Source organism: Anopheles ziemanni, chromosome X, assembly GCF_943734765.1.
Source record: "Anopheles ziemanni chromosome X, idAnoZiCoDA_A2_x.2, whole genome shotgun sequence".
Classification (NCBI taxonomy): domain Eukaryota; kingdom Metazoa; phylum Arthropoda; class Insecta; order Diptera; family Culicidae; genus Anopheles; species Anopheles ziemanni.
The window spans coordinates 11413987-11432349 of NC_080707.1; the positions used below are offsets into that span (position 1 = coordinate 11413987).

General features: G+C 41.6%; 1 protein-coding gene across 1 annotated transcript in view; it reads left to right on the forward strand.

Annotated features, from left to right (window-relative positions):
* LOC131291302 (glutamate receptor ionotropic, kainate 2) overlaps nucleotides 1–18363 on the forward strand; it is a 52230-nt gene that overhangs the window by 16730 nt on the left and 17137 nt on the right. Inside the window, exons 5-9 of the mRNA XM_058320500.1 lie at nucleotides 1036–1188; nucleotides 1274–1662; nucleotides 6901–7161; nucleotides 9047–9184; nucleotides 16317–16454. Coding sequence (XP_058176483.1) covers nucleotides 1036–1188; nucleotides 1274–1662; nucleotides 6901–7161; nucleotides 9047–9184; nucleotides 16317–16454 — 1079 coding nt within the window. The remainder of the gene's footprint in view (nucleotides 1–1035; nucleotides 1189–1273; nucleotides 1663–6900; nucleotides 7162–9046; nucleotides 9185–16316; nucleotides 16455–18363) is intronic.

Consider the following 18363-nt stretch of genomic DNA (forward strand, 5'->3'; position numbering starts at 1 on the left):
ACCAGGCAAAGCGTTAAATAAAACTGTCCACCAGCGTGGGGGGGGGGGGGAGTTTCGGGCGGAAATCACTCAGGTGTGTCACCCGTTTCGGGGGAGGGAGGCTGGCGAAACGTGGGCGATCTCTTTCCGGCTTGGGTCGGCTTTATTGTGACAGCTGTCAGTGTGGCCCGGACCCGTGTCCGGTGGGGGAGGGCCGGAAGTCGTAGCGTGGGCCGAGAATGAATCACTTTTACGGGCGCCCGGTTTTTCCTATGCACTAGAGTTTTCCTTCTCGTTTTTCGGCTGCTTGCATTGGTGTTTGTAGCTCGCGCGGAATATGTTGGCTGGGGGGAGCAATTTGATTGGAAAGCTGATGGAACCACTTGTTCGGGTGGCATCTGGTGATTCTAACCATAAAGTTTTCCATTTTCTCCCCTATTTGTGTGGGTGTGTGTGTGTAAGTATATCTAGTGGGACGGCGTGGGTTTCGCTTGTTTGCATGCGACCCGGGTGCATGATTGATCGAGCCTTCTTTCGGCACTTCAACACCCGGTACTCGAGAACGTCAACGCCATCCCATCGTCGTCGTCGTCGTCGTCGTGTTGGTCGTCGTCACCGACACCGGGCGAGGGCCGGATCCCGCCGGTTGTGGGCTAATGAAATGCCAATAATTGCCTCGTTTACATTTAACCTTGCGGTCCCGGCAAACGGTCGCGCGCTCGTCGGTATGAATGCTAATTTGAGCCGTCCCGGGGGTTTGTTTACGCTGCGTCGCACACCGGTTGCGGGCGGTGGACAAAAGTCCTCATGCCAGACGTCTCATTATTCATGAGCAGCAGGCAGTTGAGCTGCACCGAGTGCTCCGAAAACGATGGGAATTTTGTATCCTTGACGGTCTTACGGAAGGCACACACACACTCCTAACTCCCATTGTACAGCCCATTGGATGGTTTTCCCGGGCCACTTACCCAACTCGTATGCATAAACGTTCAACCGGATACTCACTTTCCTTCTCTCTCTCTCTCTTTCTCGCCCTTCTCTTGTCTCGTTCGGCAGGCGGAAACGGCCCTGATGTACGACGCGGTGCATCTGTTTGCGAAAGCGCTGCACGATCTGGACACCAGCCAGCAGATTGACATCCATCCACTCTCCTGCGACACGCAGGACACGTGGCCGCACGGCTACAGTCTCATCAATTATATGAAAATTGTACGTACCCAAGGACGCTTCAGTGGAGGTGCAGGTGACGTCACACACACACACACAAACACACTTTGTTTGGTTTGTTTTGCAGGTGGAAATGCGCGGCCTGACGGACGTCATCAAGTTCGACCACCAGGGCTTCCGCAGCGACTTCGTGCTGGACATCGTCGAGCTGGGACCGCAGGGGCTGCGGAAGAGCGGCACCTGGAACTCGACGTCGGGCGTCAACTTCACGCGCACGTACGGCGACCAGCAGAAGGAGATCGTCGAGATACTGCAGAACAAGACGCTCATCGTGACGACGATCCTGAGCGCGCCGTACTGCATGCGCAAGGACTCGGCGGAGAAGCTGACCGGCAACTCGCAGTTCGAGGGGTACGCGATCGATCTGATCCACGAGATATCCAAGATACTCGGCTTCAACTACACGATCCGGCTCGCACCGGACGGCCGGTACGGTAGCAACAACAAGGAGACGGGGTAAGTTATCTGCAGGAAATTTAAACAAACCATTTCTCATGTTTGCGTTGCACTATTCAGACACAACCTCAAAGGTTATTGTTGAACCTACTCAACAGGAGTTAGCTTTTATTCTCCAATGACTGCTAGTACCTGCCAGAAAAGCTAGCTATTGCTTATCAGCACCATTGAACTCCTGGGCTCAGCTGCCCAAACGCGTGTACTAGTTGTCTCTTTTTCATCACTAGTTCTCTTTTTTTTCATGTTCTAAACTGAAGTCCTGAAGTTCTTGGCCCGCTACAGTGTTTTACATGGAAGTGCCCGTTGCTCGTCGTTGTTGTTGTTGTCTAAAGGATAAAAGGATTTTTACGTATGGGTTTAGGAAGTTTTACACAATTTTAAGTCACTGTATGTCACAATATGTCACTTTTTGCTATTGTTTGCGTTAAGCAACTGAGTATTTGAGCTGGATGCTGTAAAGTTGCTGAGGGCATAACTCGGCATCATTGTAGTCCATACTGAACCTAACGTAGCACTAGTTTGACAAAGAATTGTAACACAGGAATGACGACAGTGAAAAGAATTAGACATGGTGACGTGAAACTGACGTTCAAGAAACCTAATACTGTATTGGACTTTTTTCAATCATGAACCTGCGTGTGAAATCGTCCTGCTATCTTGTATTGTTATTGATGGTTTTGCACGCTGGGTTTTTGGGAGGTGTTTACCGAGCGAATCAGTATGCATCAACCTATTGTATTATGATAAATTCGCTTTAATGGTGGTGTCTGTTATTTTTTCGCACGATGGAAATTTCCCTGGTAAATTTATTCTCTTTGTATAAAATAGACACAAGCGAAAGAGGGAAAAGCCTCCAAGCCATTCGCAATTCCTGAAAACAATTGTTACACATTTGAGAGGGTCATATCGCCAGCAACGAGGGCAAGCGTTTACGACACATCGCAATGAAATTCAATACCCTTAAATCCCCTCAACGCATCGTTACCTTTGAAAACCGATTCGATAAAACCCAATAGAGTACTTTTGAAGTTCGTCAGCGAATTATCAGATCAGGGACCGATTTGTTTTCGTTTTCACAAATACAGATTGCGTATCAAACACCAAATCAAATCGAGTTTTACAATAAAAAATTTCCGTATGACGTTTAAAGATATCCGAATCGGAGTTATCAATTTGTTATCGAAATTTTACGGTGTTCTAATGCACGTTTAACGACTAATTTTGTTTGTTTAAAGTTATGCTTAATGCGTTTAGGCTTACTCTTTTCAATAAAAAAGGGGTAAAATGGTCTTTATCTACATAAAAATATCATATATAATAATGTGTCGTGTACTCGATGATCGACCGATCGATATATTTCGTCCGTTCTCCTAGACGGTTCAGTTCGAAGAGACCGTTCTATCTTCCTGATCTCCAGTGACAGGTGCTGACGGAGAGTAGATGCCATATACTCGGGTCACACCTGACACTGCCCGTTATACCAGTTATAACTTCTCCGGGGGGTGAAAGTCGGTCGTCCTCGTCCGAAGAAGTGCGGAGTTATACATTTTTTCATAATTCGTTATAATAGTTCTTTTTTTCTTAATACTAGCCCTAAACGAACCTAATCTAAACGTATTGTGTGTGCATTCACCTTTAACGTATTTACAAAGGAAGCTTAATTTGTAATGTTAATGGATTCCGTTATTTGAAATAATCAATAAACTAATAGATGAAAAATTGAAAACAAAGTTTAAAGAAAAATAATGAAAAACAAGGTAGAAAAGAGTTTCCTAACTAGCATTGTTTTAGCCTTTTAATTTTGGCCTTGTGTCGTTTCACGCCTCTTGCGTTTTCGAACGTTTTTTCTTCCACGTGTTTTGCTACAACTTTTGTTGCGCGAGGTTGTGATTTTGTCCTAATATTAGGCGTAATATAAACTTGCTGGTTTTCGTTTAACGTAGGTGGAGGACATTTTACATTATTTCCAGCTGTCTGTCTGGTTGATGCCTTCACCATGTTATTCTTCGCCTTAGAGAACAATTCTATCGCTTTAAAACTTATTTTCTCTGGTGTTCTATTGTTGGTATTGTTGAATAGCAACGACTCGTTGGGCGTAAACTTTGTAGCTGAGTGAACTGAATTGTTGTGGATGATAATTGTTCTACGTAAAATCGGGAATGGTGATAGTATACAAATTGAATTAGTGTCTGCCGTTTTAAAAAATAATTGATAACAAAAAGGGTTTCCTGTACGTTCAGTATTGGGGACGTAATAGTCACCAACATTTTCAGCAGAACTAATGGTTTGTAAACTAGTGCTTTCCGAGTTAGTAGTTTCAGAGCAATGTTGTTTAGAATCCGAAGGGTTTTGCCTTAATGTGTTACCAAAAGATTTTAACAGCACTGTTTTTACCTCACTAAAATGTATCGGATTTCCTGCTTGACACAACACGTCCTTAGCATTCCCAGTAATTTTATTCAAAATTGCCCGTACGTAAATATCATACACTTGGGTGCTCACTAAATCTTTAAAAATTTTAAGTGTGTTTTCGGCCACTGTTATCCACGACTGTAATTGTTTATGGTTTCCATCGTAGGGATGAATTGATTTAATTGGATCGGGAATCCGAATAAAACTATCACCAACAGGCAATAAAACAGGCTCTATTACCGTGTTCGATGAACACGTGTTTCTAGGGTTCGATGGCCTTTGTACTGAGGTTACACAAGCTTCTTGTTTTGCACATATGTGTTCCAATTTTGCATTTAAACTGATTATTTGAGACAATACTTGGTTTAGTACTTCTAATGTGTTAGATTGTGATTGCGATTCTTCGAGCAGCATCATTTCTAATTTTCGATAAATTGTCTATCAGAATATGTGCTATTAGAATCTACAAAGTCGACACTGTTTTCGCTATCACTGACGAATAATGTGTTTTCAACGTCACTCATACAATCACACAGAAAAAAAAAATACAATAAAACACAGAAGTCGTCTATCTGGTAGTGCGGTTTTGTGTTTAGATAACGCGTCTATCTAGTAGTGCGCACTATCTGTTTCGAACGTCAAGTTCGATGCTCTTTCCGTTCTTTTCTCTTTTCGAGGTTAACTCAAAAATGTGCTCGTTTGGAACAAAAAGCAAAAATCATCTATCTGGTAGTGTGATTCTACTTCTAGATCTTGCGTCTATCTAGTAGTGCGCACAAATCTAATTCCATTCAAACACGAGAGAGAAAGAAAAAAACTGGGTCAGAGGAGACAATAGATAGGACAAAGGAAATTGATGTGAGCACGTGCTTACAGGACGGCGGCACCACAAATCACCCGATCTTTGACGATCGATCGGAGATGAAACTACGATTAATAAAAAAACGAGTTTCGGGTACTCTTACACAAAGGATCACAAAAAAAGTGAATCACTAATTTGCACTGTTTTAACCTGTCCACTATACTCACATCCTACCGGCTGCGCCAATAATGTGTCGTGTACTCGATGATCGACCGATCGATATATTTCGTCCGTTCTCCTAGACGGTTCAGTTCGAAGAGACCGTTCTATCTTCCTGATCTCCAGTGACAGGTGCTGACGGAGAGTAGATGCCATATACTCGGGTCACACCTGACACTGCCCGTTATACCAGTTATAACTATATGTTTCATAATTTGGCACGTAGAAACAGGACGGTAACCTGACCGATTGCTCTCTTATTTTGACACAGGTTTATTCAATCACCCTAAATTACTAATAAATTACAATAATTACCCTACTTTTTATTGATATCTAACACAATAACCTTTCCAGTACGAGTAAATTAATATGAATATTGTGATGCCAACATGAGAAATGATGTGTGAAAAAGTTTTGATATATTTTATTCTTTCATTTTAAGAAGTAAAATTTACTGCATAAATGTCTCAAGCATCCGGGATCAGTTGCATCAAGCAACGGGATCAGTGTGCTTACTGTAGCAAACAGTACACCGCTGATTTGTGTTTTCTATTTTAACTTAAATGAAAAATTAAAATATAATAATTGAACGAAAACCGTTCATTTTACTTCAGATGAAACTGGTTAATAAAAACATGACTGTTTTAATTATCCTATAATTGAGCGTACTGGTATTTGCTAAGCAAAATTTTACTTTCTGAATTTTTGCATATATTTAACTCCGTTGGTTGATCAAATAGTTCATAATCTCCCGGGATCTTGAGAGTGTACAATATGAGCTTTATGTATAATTTTATTTACCAAAATTAAATAACACAAGATACAAGAGAATCCAGACTTTTGGTACGTGTTGCCATGTCAAGTTGTTGAGGAAATTAGGCCCACGATTTTTAGAACAGACGACCAATGAAAAAAATAGTTCGCACACTAAGTAAAGATCCTGAATCAAACATTCCAAAACTGACGTAAAATTTAAAAAACTTCTTTAAAAGGGTTGTCAGACTAAATGCTAAGAGGTAAAATGCTAAGAAGAATAAGCTATGAGGTTGAATATCGACAAATAAGCATTTCACTTGAAAAGTAAGCATAATGTAGCCACAGTGATTTGCAAAGTAAAATCAAAAGAGTTTTGAAAAAAAGTTCTATTCGTTGGTCAGTTTTAAGTAGATCTATTTGAGTCACGAAGAAAGTACGCAAATGGTTGCAACCTAATTCTGCGCTGAAGATTTACCATTTGTCACCAACCGTCTATAGTCTACCCGAGGTACTCTAAATACCTCCTAAGATCAGTGGACCTCAACCTCATAGAACATTTACAGTGGCATTACCCAAATAAAAGTGACTGATTGTATCCAAGGCACAAAACAGAACTGAAAACTGCGACACAAGATATATCAAGTTGCATGTTCTATACATTTGACCGAATCGATTGTAGCATAAGAGATTGTAAGACACTGTAATGACACGGTTGAATTTTGCGTCATGAATTCTGGGGCTGTTGGCATAATGTCATGAATGCAATATTAAAAAATGTTGCTTTCTTCTTTGATTCTCCAAAAAGTTAGTGGCAGGTTTACACTCAATTTTGCGTAAACAAAAGCAGTGAATGCGTTTAGTACCACGTCACTCATACGATTTTTTCGAGTTGGACATAGACATATTTTTGGAGATCTATATTTTTCTACTGCATCTATACTTTGTACTGGATGATTTTTAATGAAAGGCAAATGTTCACGTGTCAGAGCGACTTATGACAGCTGACTTATTGATCACGTTTCTTCCACCCTTCCACCGCGAATTCCTAGCGAGTGGGACGGGATGATAAAGGAGCTGCTGGAGCAGCGGGCGGATCTCGCGATCGCCGATCTGACCATCACCTTCGATCGCGAGCAGGTGGTCGACTTCACGATGCCGTTCATGAACCTCGGCATCTCGGTGCTGTACCGGAAGCCGGTCAAGCAGCCGCCCAACCTGTTCTCCTTCCTGTCGCCCCTCTCACTCGACGTCTGGATCTACATGGCGACGGCGTACCTCGGCGTGTCGGTGCTGCTCTTCATCCTCGCACGGTGAGTATACCTCCACTTCCTTGCCTTTCGCCATTCTCTTCCAACATCTAGCGTTATATAAATAATTCTGTTGAGAACCAGAAAAACGCTTGACAAATGTATTCGTAAGTACCGTTTAGAGTGAGGCGATAAGCACTTGAACGGTTCAAGGAAAATCCGCGAAAACAAGATTGCACATCATTAGATAATGTCAGTGGCAACGAACCGGACAACAACTCCCACGACAAATTCGTACCGATTCCACGTCCGGGGTTGATGTAAATGGATAGAAAAATACCACCATTTCACACTTCCACCGAATGCACACGAAAAACAACGAAGAAAATGTCGCAGTAACGCAGGGAGAGTGCATCAGCAGAAGAATGGAAAAATGGAAAACAACTCCTCGAAAGTAAAAGTGGAGCTCATCGCATTTGTCTACTGTCTTCTTCACGCCGTAAATCCCTTTTTCCATTCGAGCAGTTCGTAGAACGGAAGGAAGGAAGAAAATTGCGTCGCTGCAGTGAAAGCAAAGTAATTTATTTTTACGACTGCAATCTAATTGAAAATTATCCACCATTTATGACTGCCAGTGGGCGGTCTGCCACCCATCATCCGTCCTCCATTCCTTCTGCTGTCACCTCCAATTGCAGTCCAATGGTCACAATTAACGACCGTATGGTGAAATTTTCTACAACCCTTTTCCTTCCACTCCCGGTTTCGGGAGGTGCATTTCCTTTTCAATTCTTCATACGCTGCACGCTCTTTCGCCGCAAGTGGAAAGCATTTCGGACATCGAGCGAGCTAATCGAGTTCGCAGCGAAGGGCAGCTAATGGAAACGAACTGAATGACCACTTGCAATCCCACTCGAGAAATGAGAAAGGGCGGAGATAAAATCGCTAATCCAAAGGAGCGCACTTCACACGACATAAAGTCGTTACAGCACTTCCGTGGTCGGTCGGGACGTGCTGCTAAAAGATAAAAATAATGAAAAGATGGCGTTTACCGCTGCAAGTTCGTGATGAGCATTCCGAAAAGATAATCAAGCCAACGAGGATGGAAAATGGAGGGACAAATAACGAAAGAAAAAAGAAGATAACACGAGTGGAAGGTGAAAACAGTAAAGCGCACTCGCAGCAAAAGCAAGTGAACATGCGAAGTGAAAAACCGATTTGAAAAAGCGTTCAACACAAATCTTCTCCCGCTTGTCGCTGTACAAAAAGGGGGAGAAAAAGAACGAAACAAAAGCAAATTGATCGTCGACACAAAAACTGTAGAAAAACAACATCCGCGCACGTAAAATAAAGTGGGATAATTCCCCAAAGCGCGGCTCCGTAACGGATATCGGTTTGCCGTTGTTTCCAACTGAAGAGCAGCGAACGCGAGGGGCAGGGAGGTGAAAGAAAGTGGAACCCCCTTGCCTCAGTTCGACGTTAATTTTCCAATCAATATTCAAAATCAGCCGGTGGAGTTGGTAATAAATTCTCATTTCCGTCGGGCGCTTGATGGACTGACTCGATTTTTCCATCATCGCACTGAAACAACGCCGGCCACCTGCCCGGCTCAGCCTTCAGCGAAACATTATTCCTCCTTCTCCCTACCCCCTCCCCTTGCCTCCCGCGTTCATTTTCCCTTCGCATCCGCTTCTTTCCTGTTCGAATAATTTGATTTAGCGTCCGCTGTTCCGGGCCCGTTCCCCCTTCTCCCAGGACACGCTAATTGGTCTCCGCTGGCGAGTTTTGCTTCATTTTTGGCTTGCTTTTGATGATCAACCATGCCGTCTCTGTTTTCTCCCCGTTTTCGTTTTGCGCCCCCGTGTTTTCCGGCTTCATTTTGGCACGTTTTGTAAATTTCCACCGCGGGCCGAACACACCAACCAACCCTAACCACACCTCGCCGGGACAGCTTCACGCCGTACGAGTGGCCAACGCCGAACCCGTGCGATCCCCATCCGGAAAAGCTGCAGACTCAGTTCACGCTGATGAACTGCATGTGGTTCGCGATCGGTTCGCTGATGCAGCAGGGCTGCGACTTTTTGCCCAAGTAAGCCGCCATCATCTCCCCCGACCGCGAAAAACACGAACGCAACCGCGATCCGCTTTTTGATTTGATGCCACTCTGCTGTTCTCGTTCTCGGTACTTTTTATCTACACGCTTTTGTTTTATTAGAGAGAACTTTTCATTAGGTGAGAAGAGCTGTTTCCACTTTTGATTTTGATAAACACAAACAACGCACAATAATTGGTGGTTTTTTTGACTCCGTTTTCCTCTCTTTCGATGGCAGTGTGTCGTGTTTTGGTTAGTAATTAGTCCTACCCTGTTGTTAATTGAGTCCTTCCCTGCTGTGAACTGTTTCGAAGTGTAGTTTTATTTTCATCGTCAACAAGTTCAACATCCTTCAAAAAAACTGTGTTGGTTAATAAAACTTTAGAGGAAGTTAATAATGACGTAGAAGTGCATTTAGAAACACTTATAAAATGAACAATACCAGCAAAGTAAACAATATTAGCAAAAGAGGAAGACAATTGCAAATAAGCAAATTAAGCAAATTAAGAGATTCTAAAAGTCAATTTAACCAATTCCAACTTTCATTAACCCTTATTTATCAAACGTTTGCTGAACATACAACCAGTACTTGTAAATGCCATTCCCATGACATCGTGACCATTTTTCTCAAGAACATGGATGGTTAATTACTTGACGGTTTTGACAAGCAATACTTGTGATGTAACTTATTCGTTTTGCTTTTCAAAACGAATAATTTTGCTACCTTTTCATGCTTTTACGAATAGTTTTAATACATCTTTGGTTTATTTTGATCAACTTTGATAATTTGCTAGTGTTTTGATTTAAATTGGACGATAATTACTAAATGAACAATGCTTCATGTATTAAAAATGGTCTCAGTTTGATGCTGTGCTCATTTGCAATGCATTCAAATCTTCTCATAAAATATTGTTGTTTCACCGTTGGATGAGATTTTTATGAATAGAAAAGAAATTTAAATATAAAAGAATATACATGTATTGAAGATAAATCCATGGATTTGGAATGAATCCACTTTCTAAGCGTCTTATATAAAATATATGAAAAGCTTGCATCTCTGTCGGTTAATTACACCAAACAATTTCAAATATCTGAGAATATCGAACAATGGAGGATCTTACACCTTTTATCACCTGTTAGAATGATGGTCACGGCTTTTAGTTATTAAGATGATGCGAGCGTCGTTTTGCGACTTTGTCCAAAGTTTTAAGAAGACGGCCAACCCTTTTAAGATGATGGCCACATCTAATAGGGCGTTAACCGCACCTTTTAACAGCTGTCACTTTTCTGAGCCTTTTGCGAGCGTGTTTGTTCAAAGAGATGTATGTAAGTGGATTTTTCATTTCGTAGTACAGATTTTTTGTTGCTTATCAATATTTTTTAATGTTTTTGTTAGCTGAACTGTTCTTTCAAATTATTTTCAATGACTTTCAATGAAAACATCAAATTTTTAAAAGAGCCTTGATATTTTTTTTCGTAATGGTCGTTTTCTCATAGAAATGCTTTCTAATTTGTTCACAACTTTAGTTGTCAGTAGGTTTTAATTACATTTATCCATTGTATTACTTGGACCGAGTCACTAAACGACGCTCACGTTACCTTAAAAAGTACGTGGAGCGTATGATAGGTTGGGTTAATTCACTAAAAGCCGTGGTCATTGCGCTAAACGATGGATGGTGTATTACAGAGCTCTCTTCTTAATTGCTTCTTGTAGTTGGAGAAAACATATTTCGTGTTGTACAAATCCTAAGGTGATTTTTTAAATTTTACCTTCACTCCCCGTGGGGAAAACCTCAAAAACACCTGCAGAACAATCGAATAGATGTCAATCGAACAATGTTGTGTAAAACTGAGCAATACTTTGATATCATCGTCAATAGTGAAGGGAGATACACTGCGACAACTGCGGGCAATAAAAGAACAAGCGATTGGTGTATCAACCAACATGCGTGACGAGTTGGAGAAGCTGCCGGAAGCTGCCATCATACATCACCCGCCGTCTCCAACCGAAGATCCCGGGCATTAGGGTTGGCACGCGTGCCTGCTTCGATTTCCGTTGTTCCGTTGATCGCGCGCGGTTCATCCCGAAAACCCCGATTCCATAGCGGGCTTATCGGGATTTTCCAAGCCGAGCGTGGGCTTTTTTCGGCACGTTGTTCGAGCCGCTCCAGGCGGAAATCCTTTCTTGATGCTCCGAATTGGAAAGTGTCGGTTCGAAAGGGGGGACCTGGGAAGAGGGGGAAAACGCAACCCACCAGACAAGGCTCACTCCCGGAAGTGAGAAACAAAGCAGCACGGCTGGGGATTTGCAGTGGTTTTGAAAAATTGACACAGCTCGCTTCCGGTAGCTTCGTCGACGGTTGCTGGCCTTGTTTTTTTTTTTTTTTGGTATCCAATCCTGAGGACCGACTTCCACTCCAACTGGAGAGAGTTGCGAAAAATTGATGATTGCTTTCGAAACGAAGGCCCAGCCTTATTCGTTTGCTCTTGTGCCTGGTTGAAGCAACTCACGTTCATGATGCCTTTTCGCTTCCTTCCCAACTCGAAACGAGCCTTGCACGATGAAACATTCGCTATCCATCATTCCAACTGCCACGGCGAGGATGGAAAGCGCACTACAGCAAGCAGGCATCTTCGCATCAGACAATCATGCTCGCGTAATATCTCCCACCATCACCCACCGATGGACAGCAAGCGTTTCTCTCGGAAACTGAGAAAAAAACGGTGGAAAGCGGCTGGGCTTTCGTTCTCGTTTGCGAAATTAAAGCCATTCTCGGTGTGGCTGCACTTATCCCTCGACAACACGCACACTATGCACATGTGCGCGAGGAAATGTGAGTAGTAGGAGATTAACCCCAATTTTCACGGGACTGGCGGTTCATACGGGATCCAATTTCAACGGTCTGAAAACGTACACGGAGAAACTTTTTACGGCAACAAAAAATCCTCTTATGCTGTTCGAAGTTTCATTTACGAATGTTTTGCCAGTTGCAGCCATTCAGGCGCATGTACTTAGGTTGGGCGATAAGTTTGGAAAGCGAATAATATTTATATATTTCATCTTTCATGTGAATTTGGCCCAAATGTCATTTCGATCCGTCAACTCATTCCTGTATACAAGCGTTATGAAGTTGACATGTTAGAGCATTGTGTAATGATGGAAACATCTGAACATCGGGCTGTGATAAAATTCTTTGTTTTGGAAGGTTTATAGGTGACTGAGATCCTTGAAAAGATGATAAAAGTACTAAAGGAGTCCTCTCCTGTGCATCAACTCCTGAAAAAGTTGGAAAAGTACAGGATATGGTTTTGGAAGATCATCGAACGACTGACCTAGAGCTAATACTATAGGCATCTTACATGTTACTGCTTGGCATATTTTGACTAAGATTTTGGGGTTCAGAAAACTTTGTCAATGCAATAAACACATGTTCTTATTCTGAGCAACATTTGGAGCGATTTCGACTGTACAAAAGCGATTTTGACGCCAATTTAACACTATGGATGAAACTTGGATCCACCATCAAGATCCTGAATCAAAACAAGAGGCTAAGGAGTGGCGTGAACCAGGCACTTCGAGCCCGAAGCGAGTTCGTGTTCAGAAATCGATCAAGAAGTTTGGTGTTTGGTGTCAGTTTTTTTTGGGATTCAACATTTTGTTGGTAGATTATCTTCAATCTGGTAAAGCAATCAATTTTGACTATTTCTGTAACCTTCTGAACCAGTTAAATGGATAGTGCAACCTACGAATTATTGCAACATCCACTTTTCGCCTGATTTAGCTCCTTCCGGTTTCTGGCTGTTTTCACACCTCAACAAATTCATTCTTGGAAAGCATTTTCCAACAAACGATGAGATTATTTTCCATTTCCAAAACAAAGTTGGAAGACTTGGATCAAGTGCATTGATCTTCCGGGAGACTATATTGAGCAACAGACATGATAACCTCCAAAAAAGCTGTATTTTCATTTCCGCTTTAAAAACTTATTGACACACCTAGTAATATGTTCATGTGGACCTTTTCCGTTCCGGGTTTACTTTCGTCAAACAAAGTCGGATACCAAAACCGGTGCTAGTTTTCCAACTTCACTCATCGAGGTCGTTGCTCGTCTGGCTTCGGTTGTGTGTTTAACCTACAACAACTACTTGTTGGATGGTACCAGCAGTTCGATTGCCATGTGCGTAGGTGGTAGTGGTTGAAAGTCAATTAATGCGGTGCCCCTAAGCTGCCACTACATAGAGCATTAGCTGATTCATACACACAACCTCGCTTCTCAGACGTACTGTTTATTCCATAAAAATCACAGCCGTTCGCAAGTGGAGTAACGTGGATCTAGGACAGCGCAAAGCACCCACATACACAAACCGACAGCCTTCGTACGGCGGATTAAGAGACTGGTGCCTTACCGAGCGCGAACCTAGGCAACTAAGGATTGAGCGGTTGGAAGCGAAAAACCGGACCAAAGGCGAACCCGAGGCGGACGTAAGCGAGCGAGCGGTTGGATTAAATTTCAATTTAATAAATTGAACAAGCGATAAGTGAAATCTTAATCCGAGCTCATGGTTTCGAAATGCGACTGCCGAACAGGCAACAAACCGGGCTCGCAACGCCGTCAAGGGGGTGAACAGGCCGGGCCACGAGAGGGGGGCACCGGGTCCGGGCTCGATTTCTTCATCTCGAGCTCAACAGCACAGCGGACCCCGGGAAAACGCTCGGTTTCTTCGTATCCCATGGCTTGGCTGCGACGGTAGACCCAAGCGGACGGCTTGAGAAATGGAACTTAGTGGATGAAAAAAGGATGAAACGCGTCGGCACACACAAGTAGAATATTAAATCTGGACTTTGCACTTTAAAAGTAGTAAACATTTGCTGCATCTGCAGTGGTTGAATTTTAAAAGCATACATCGATGGATGAATAGTAGCAGCTTCCTTCAAGGCGTATTAACACAATGACAGACAGGTTACCAATTTTGCGGGTGACAGCAATAATTGTCATCAGCCTTTTACACTACTATAGTAGCCGACTTATGTAGTAGTAGGATATAGTGATTATTGAAATGTTTCCTTTTGGAAGCCTAGTATTTGCTATGTTTTCGCAACGTGGTTTTATTTTAACAAAACTGATTTAACTAAATAACTGGACTAAAACAGCTTTGTGCCAGCATACCACGCTATTTTAGTACGGTGTTTAGTTTAATTACAACAAAATGGCAGTCAACGTGTAACTATCAAATGTTTACATGCTGAATGGTTTAAAATGTAGTGTTTAACTATTAATCCCAGTTACATTTTCAATACCTACTAGACTGAAACAAATTTACCAATGTTTTAACATGGATGTACCAAGTCCAATTGGTTTTATATTAAACCTTTAAGCCTTTAGTTATAAAACCGACCGTTAAGTCCATCTTTTTATTGGGAATACGTAGTCCGTCGTTAAATATTCCCTTAAAACCAGTCAACGACAATGGCTGTGAACGAAATCTTGTGGGGTAATCTTAAGAACAACATTAAGAATGTTATTGAAGTGTCATTTTGTTGCCCGTTTGTTTTTGTCTTGGGTTCAAAAATAAGTAAAGAAAAACCAAATGTTGTTTATATTTGAAATGAAATTTCATTAAAAATTGTACAAATAAATGCGAAAACCCAACCTATGCAAGTATTTGATACAGAACAGCTGATCGATCCCTCGTTATCAGATACACTCATTACCGGTCAGATCGATTCTGGAGGATAAAACAATATGTTCCGCATCTGAAGCAAATAAAACAATGGATGACTAAATACCAAAATCTCTAGAAAATACTTATGTCAATAAGAAACTGTACTACAATCATGAAACTAAGAAGTAAAATGTAAGTGGCCAAATAAATGAAGGATTCAATCGTCTTTCTTGTTCTGACAATCCAGTAAGAGTTATTAGTCGACATCCCAGAGCTGCCAAAAGGCTTTAGGCCTTAAGTAGAAGTAGCACAAAGTGCTAGATGTTTTATAGGGGTTTTAACAATGTTTCTTTTATCTTAAATTTTGATCTGAAGTCGACGAATTGCAAGATCTTTAGAACCCAAACCAATGGAATCCATTTTTATCGACACAATAATTCATATTTGTTTCAAGATGGGTTCTTCCAAATTGCATTATTGATGGTAGAAATGGTTTCGAGGGATGGTTTTGACAGCGTTTTGTAGAATGGGCCCTCTTACACTTAAAACGTTGATTGTCAATCGTTCTTTTTTGCACACATTTTTTGATGAATGGTGTTTATAACATTTATTATACCGTAGATTTTCAAAGGCCAAGCTAAGACTTAACTTCCCTTAACTTAATAATATTACTAAAGATTTTAATTTGCATTTTCCTTTATTTATAAGATTAAAACTTTTTAGAACTAATGACACCTGTCTATAAAAAATTATAGCCATGACAGTCGACGTGTTAAAACGATTTTATAATGGTTTAAGATTGTTTACTCTTAAGATGACACTTAAGATATTACTTGGGAACCCACTTTCGTTGTACCTAATTATAGTTAAACTCGAATGTTAAAATGCTCTTATATGAAAACGGAGAAAATCTGAGGCAGCAATGCTTGGTTGAGTTTGCCTTCAATGGCAACAACGGTTTCGACAACGTAACCCCGCGTTGAAAGAATACATGATTTACATGCAAGGCGAACAAGCAGGTAGAGAATGAGGGGAGAAGGAGAGGATGCAGAAAGGAGTTGAAGAAGAATGTTGAGCAACGCGCAGTCCGCGTGTCACTCGTGGAAAAGAGAACGTTACGGCGAACGTCATACTTGTTTACTACAATCAATATTCCTTCATTTCGCTTCTGTTTTTTCGTATCTTCCTCTACCCCTCACCCCCCACACCACCACCATCAACTCGTCAAACTTTAATCATACCTTCTTTTCCCCGCGCCCAACTCCCACAATTATCATTCTGCTATCCTTTCTTCGCATCCTTCGTCTCATGCACTTCCCGGCTCCACAAACGCCCGGTTTGGTCGGATTGTTCCTTTCTCCCTCCCCCCGTTTCCCGGGGAAATCAATTGAATTTCCCTGCTTTCCGCCCGCTCCCCAAAACCCTTCCCACAACCCTTCATCCAACCATCCAACCGCACACACAGCTTCACGCCGTACGAGTGGGAAAATCCGCATCCCTGCAACAGCGAGCCGTTGTTTCTGGAAAACAGCTTCACGCTGCTGAACTCCCTCTGGTTCACGATCGGTTCCCTCATGCAGCAGGGTTGCGATATCGCTCCCAAGTAAGTGCTAATGCTCGAGGCATTTTTTCCTTTCTTTCTTCCGTTTCGTTCCGTTTGTTTCGTTTTCTTTCGACAACTTTCGTTCGTTCCTGTTCCGTACTTCTTCACTCTGCTCCGTTGTTGGTAATTTTACCTTTTGTTTTTTTTTTCCGCTATGAAGATCGGCTGCTCGTTGTGTTGTCTTCTGGCTGTGCTTATGTTTTTTTTTTGTGGGTTTTAAATTTAATCTTCCTTACGTTTGCCCCCTCCCCCCCCCCCCCCCCTCCCACCGGACACTGCCGTAGCGAAAGCGTTCCAACTACTGCCACTCATACATACCATCGCTTTTCCCCTCTTTCGCCTGCCTCTGTTTCTTGCTTTCCATCTCTAAAGGTAGGCACCTGACACCTACCCGCTCATTCATCCTCAATGTGGAACTTATTGTACACTTGTACGTAGTCATGGACGCGGGACACGCCATAGCGATTGGTGTAGAATTAGATCACACCAAAACAAAAGCCCCTAATGTGGGTGTTAGTTACCCTCTCTCGCTCTTTCTCTCTCTCTCACTCTTTCTCACTCTGTCGCTTGTCGTGTGTAGCTTGGTGTGCCATCTCATCACACCGCCCGCCCTTTCATTTCCCATCTCTGTATCTGTGTGCGTGTGTAAGTGTGTCTGGGAAGATGTCAGCGCTTCTTTGTTCCATGCATGCTGCCGTGACTTGGAAATCATGTTTTAAAAACCACACACCCAATTTGTACTGTTGATATCTTGTTTATGCTTACTTACTTACTTTAGAGGCGCTTCAGCTCAGGCGAAGCAACATCTAAAACACACCTTAATTGAGGTGAACCCTCACTGTACAACAAATTCGATTGGTGGTTTAACGAATCCAGAAGAAGTGGTCTTAGATATTTCAACGAATTTGTTAACATAATGTTCTATTAAAGACTTGTCAAACTTCGACGAAGATAGAAGGAAACCTGTTTATTGAATACTATAATGTGATTCGTTTGAGAACACAACAGGAATGACTTGTTACCATACTGTTATTGACAATAAACGTAGATCTTTCCTCAACATGTTCCTCAACACCACAAATGTTTTAATACAACCGTTTTTGACAAAATTTGGTAATTAATTTTATAAAACCGACGCTTTACGAAAACCAAACAAAAACTACGTTCTCCAAAGTATACATCTTTGTACTTACTATAGTAAGAAAATTTTAGTACTATAAACGAAAAACTCGTCCTAACTTTCATCGGGCTTTTTCACAATGTAGCACTTTTTTCGAATTGTTGAACGAGATGTTCAATAACAGGCGACTCCCTAGTATAGTTTTTGATAAACTTCTCTCTATAATATTTCAATTATTGATTGCTCTCAAATTTCCTAGTCTCGCGAATCGTGACCTAAATCCAACGGCAATATCTCGTTTACTTTGCATCCAAAATAGCTAGATTACAATGTTTAATTACACTACTACATAAAAGCAAACAGCAGACTTTTGTCCATCTTCTTGAAGCTGAATTATTTTAACAACTGAGAGTAAACCAGTAAGACTAAGATGTTGTAATTTAATTTGAGTCGAGGGTAAATTTCAAGTACAATTTCACAAATGAACAGGGTACAATGAACCAAAGTTTATACGCAGAAAGAGTCCAAAACTCAACGAAAATGTTTGTAACCATTGAGCTATAAAATTTCAAATATTCTATCATATTCGATTTGACTGTTTGAGTAACTTTACTATTTAGAAAGTTAATACTGCATTCAAAAGGGGTTAAAATTACTTTGAAAAGAATAAATTATCGTTTCAGGTGCCCGACCCTGTTTTTTTTTTTTTTTTGGTTTTTGTTAATCTGGCCCCATTTGGGAAATTTATGTTGACTCTCAGTCTATATCAATAAAAGTACGCTATTATAT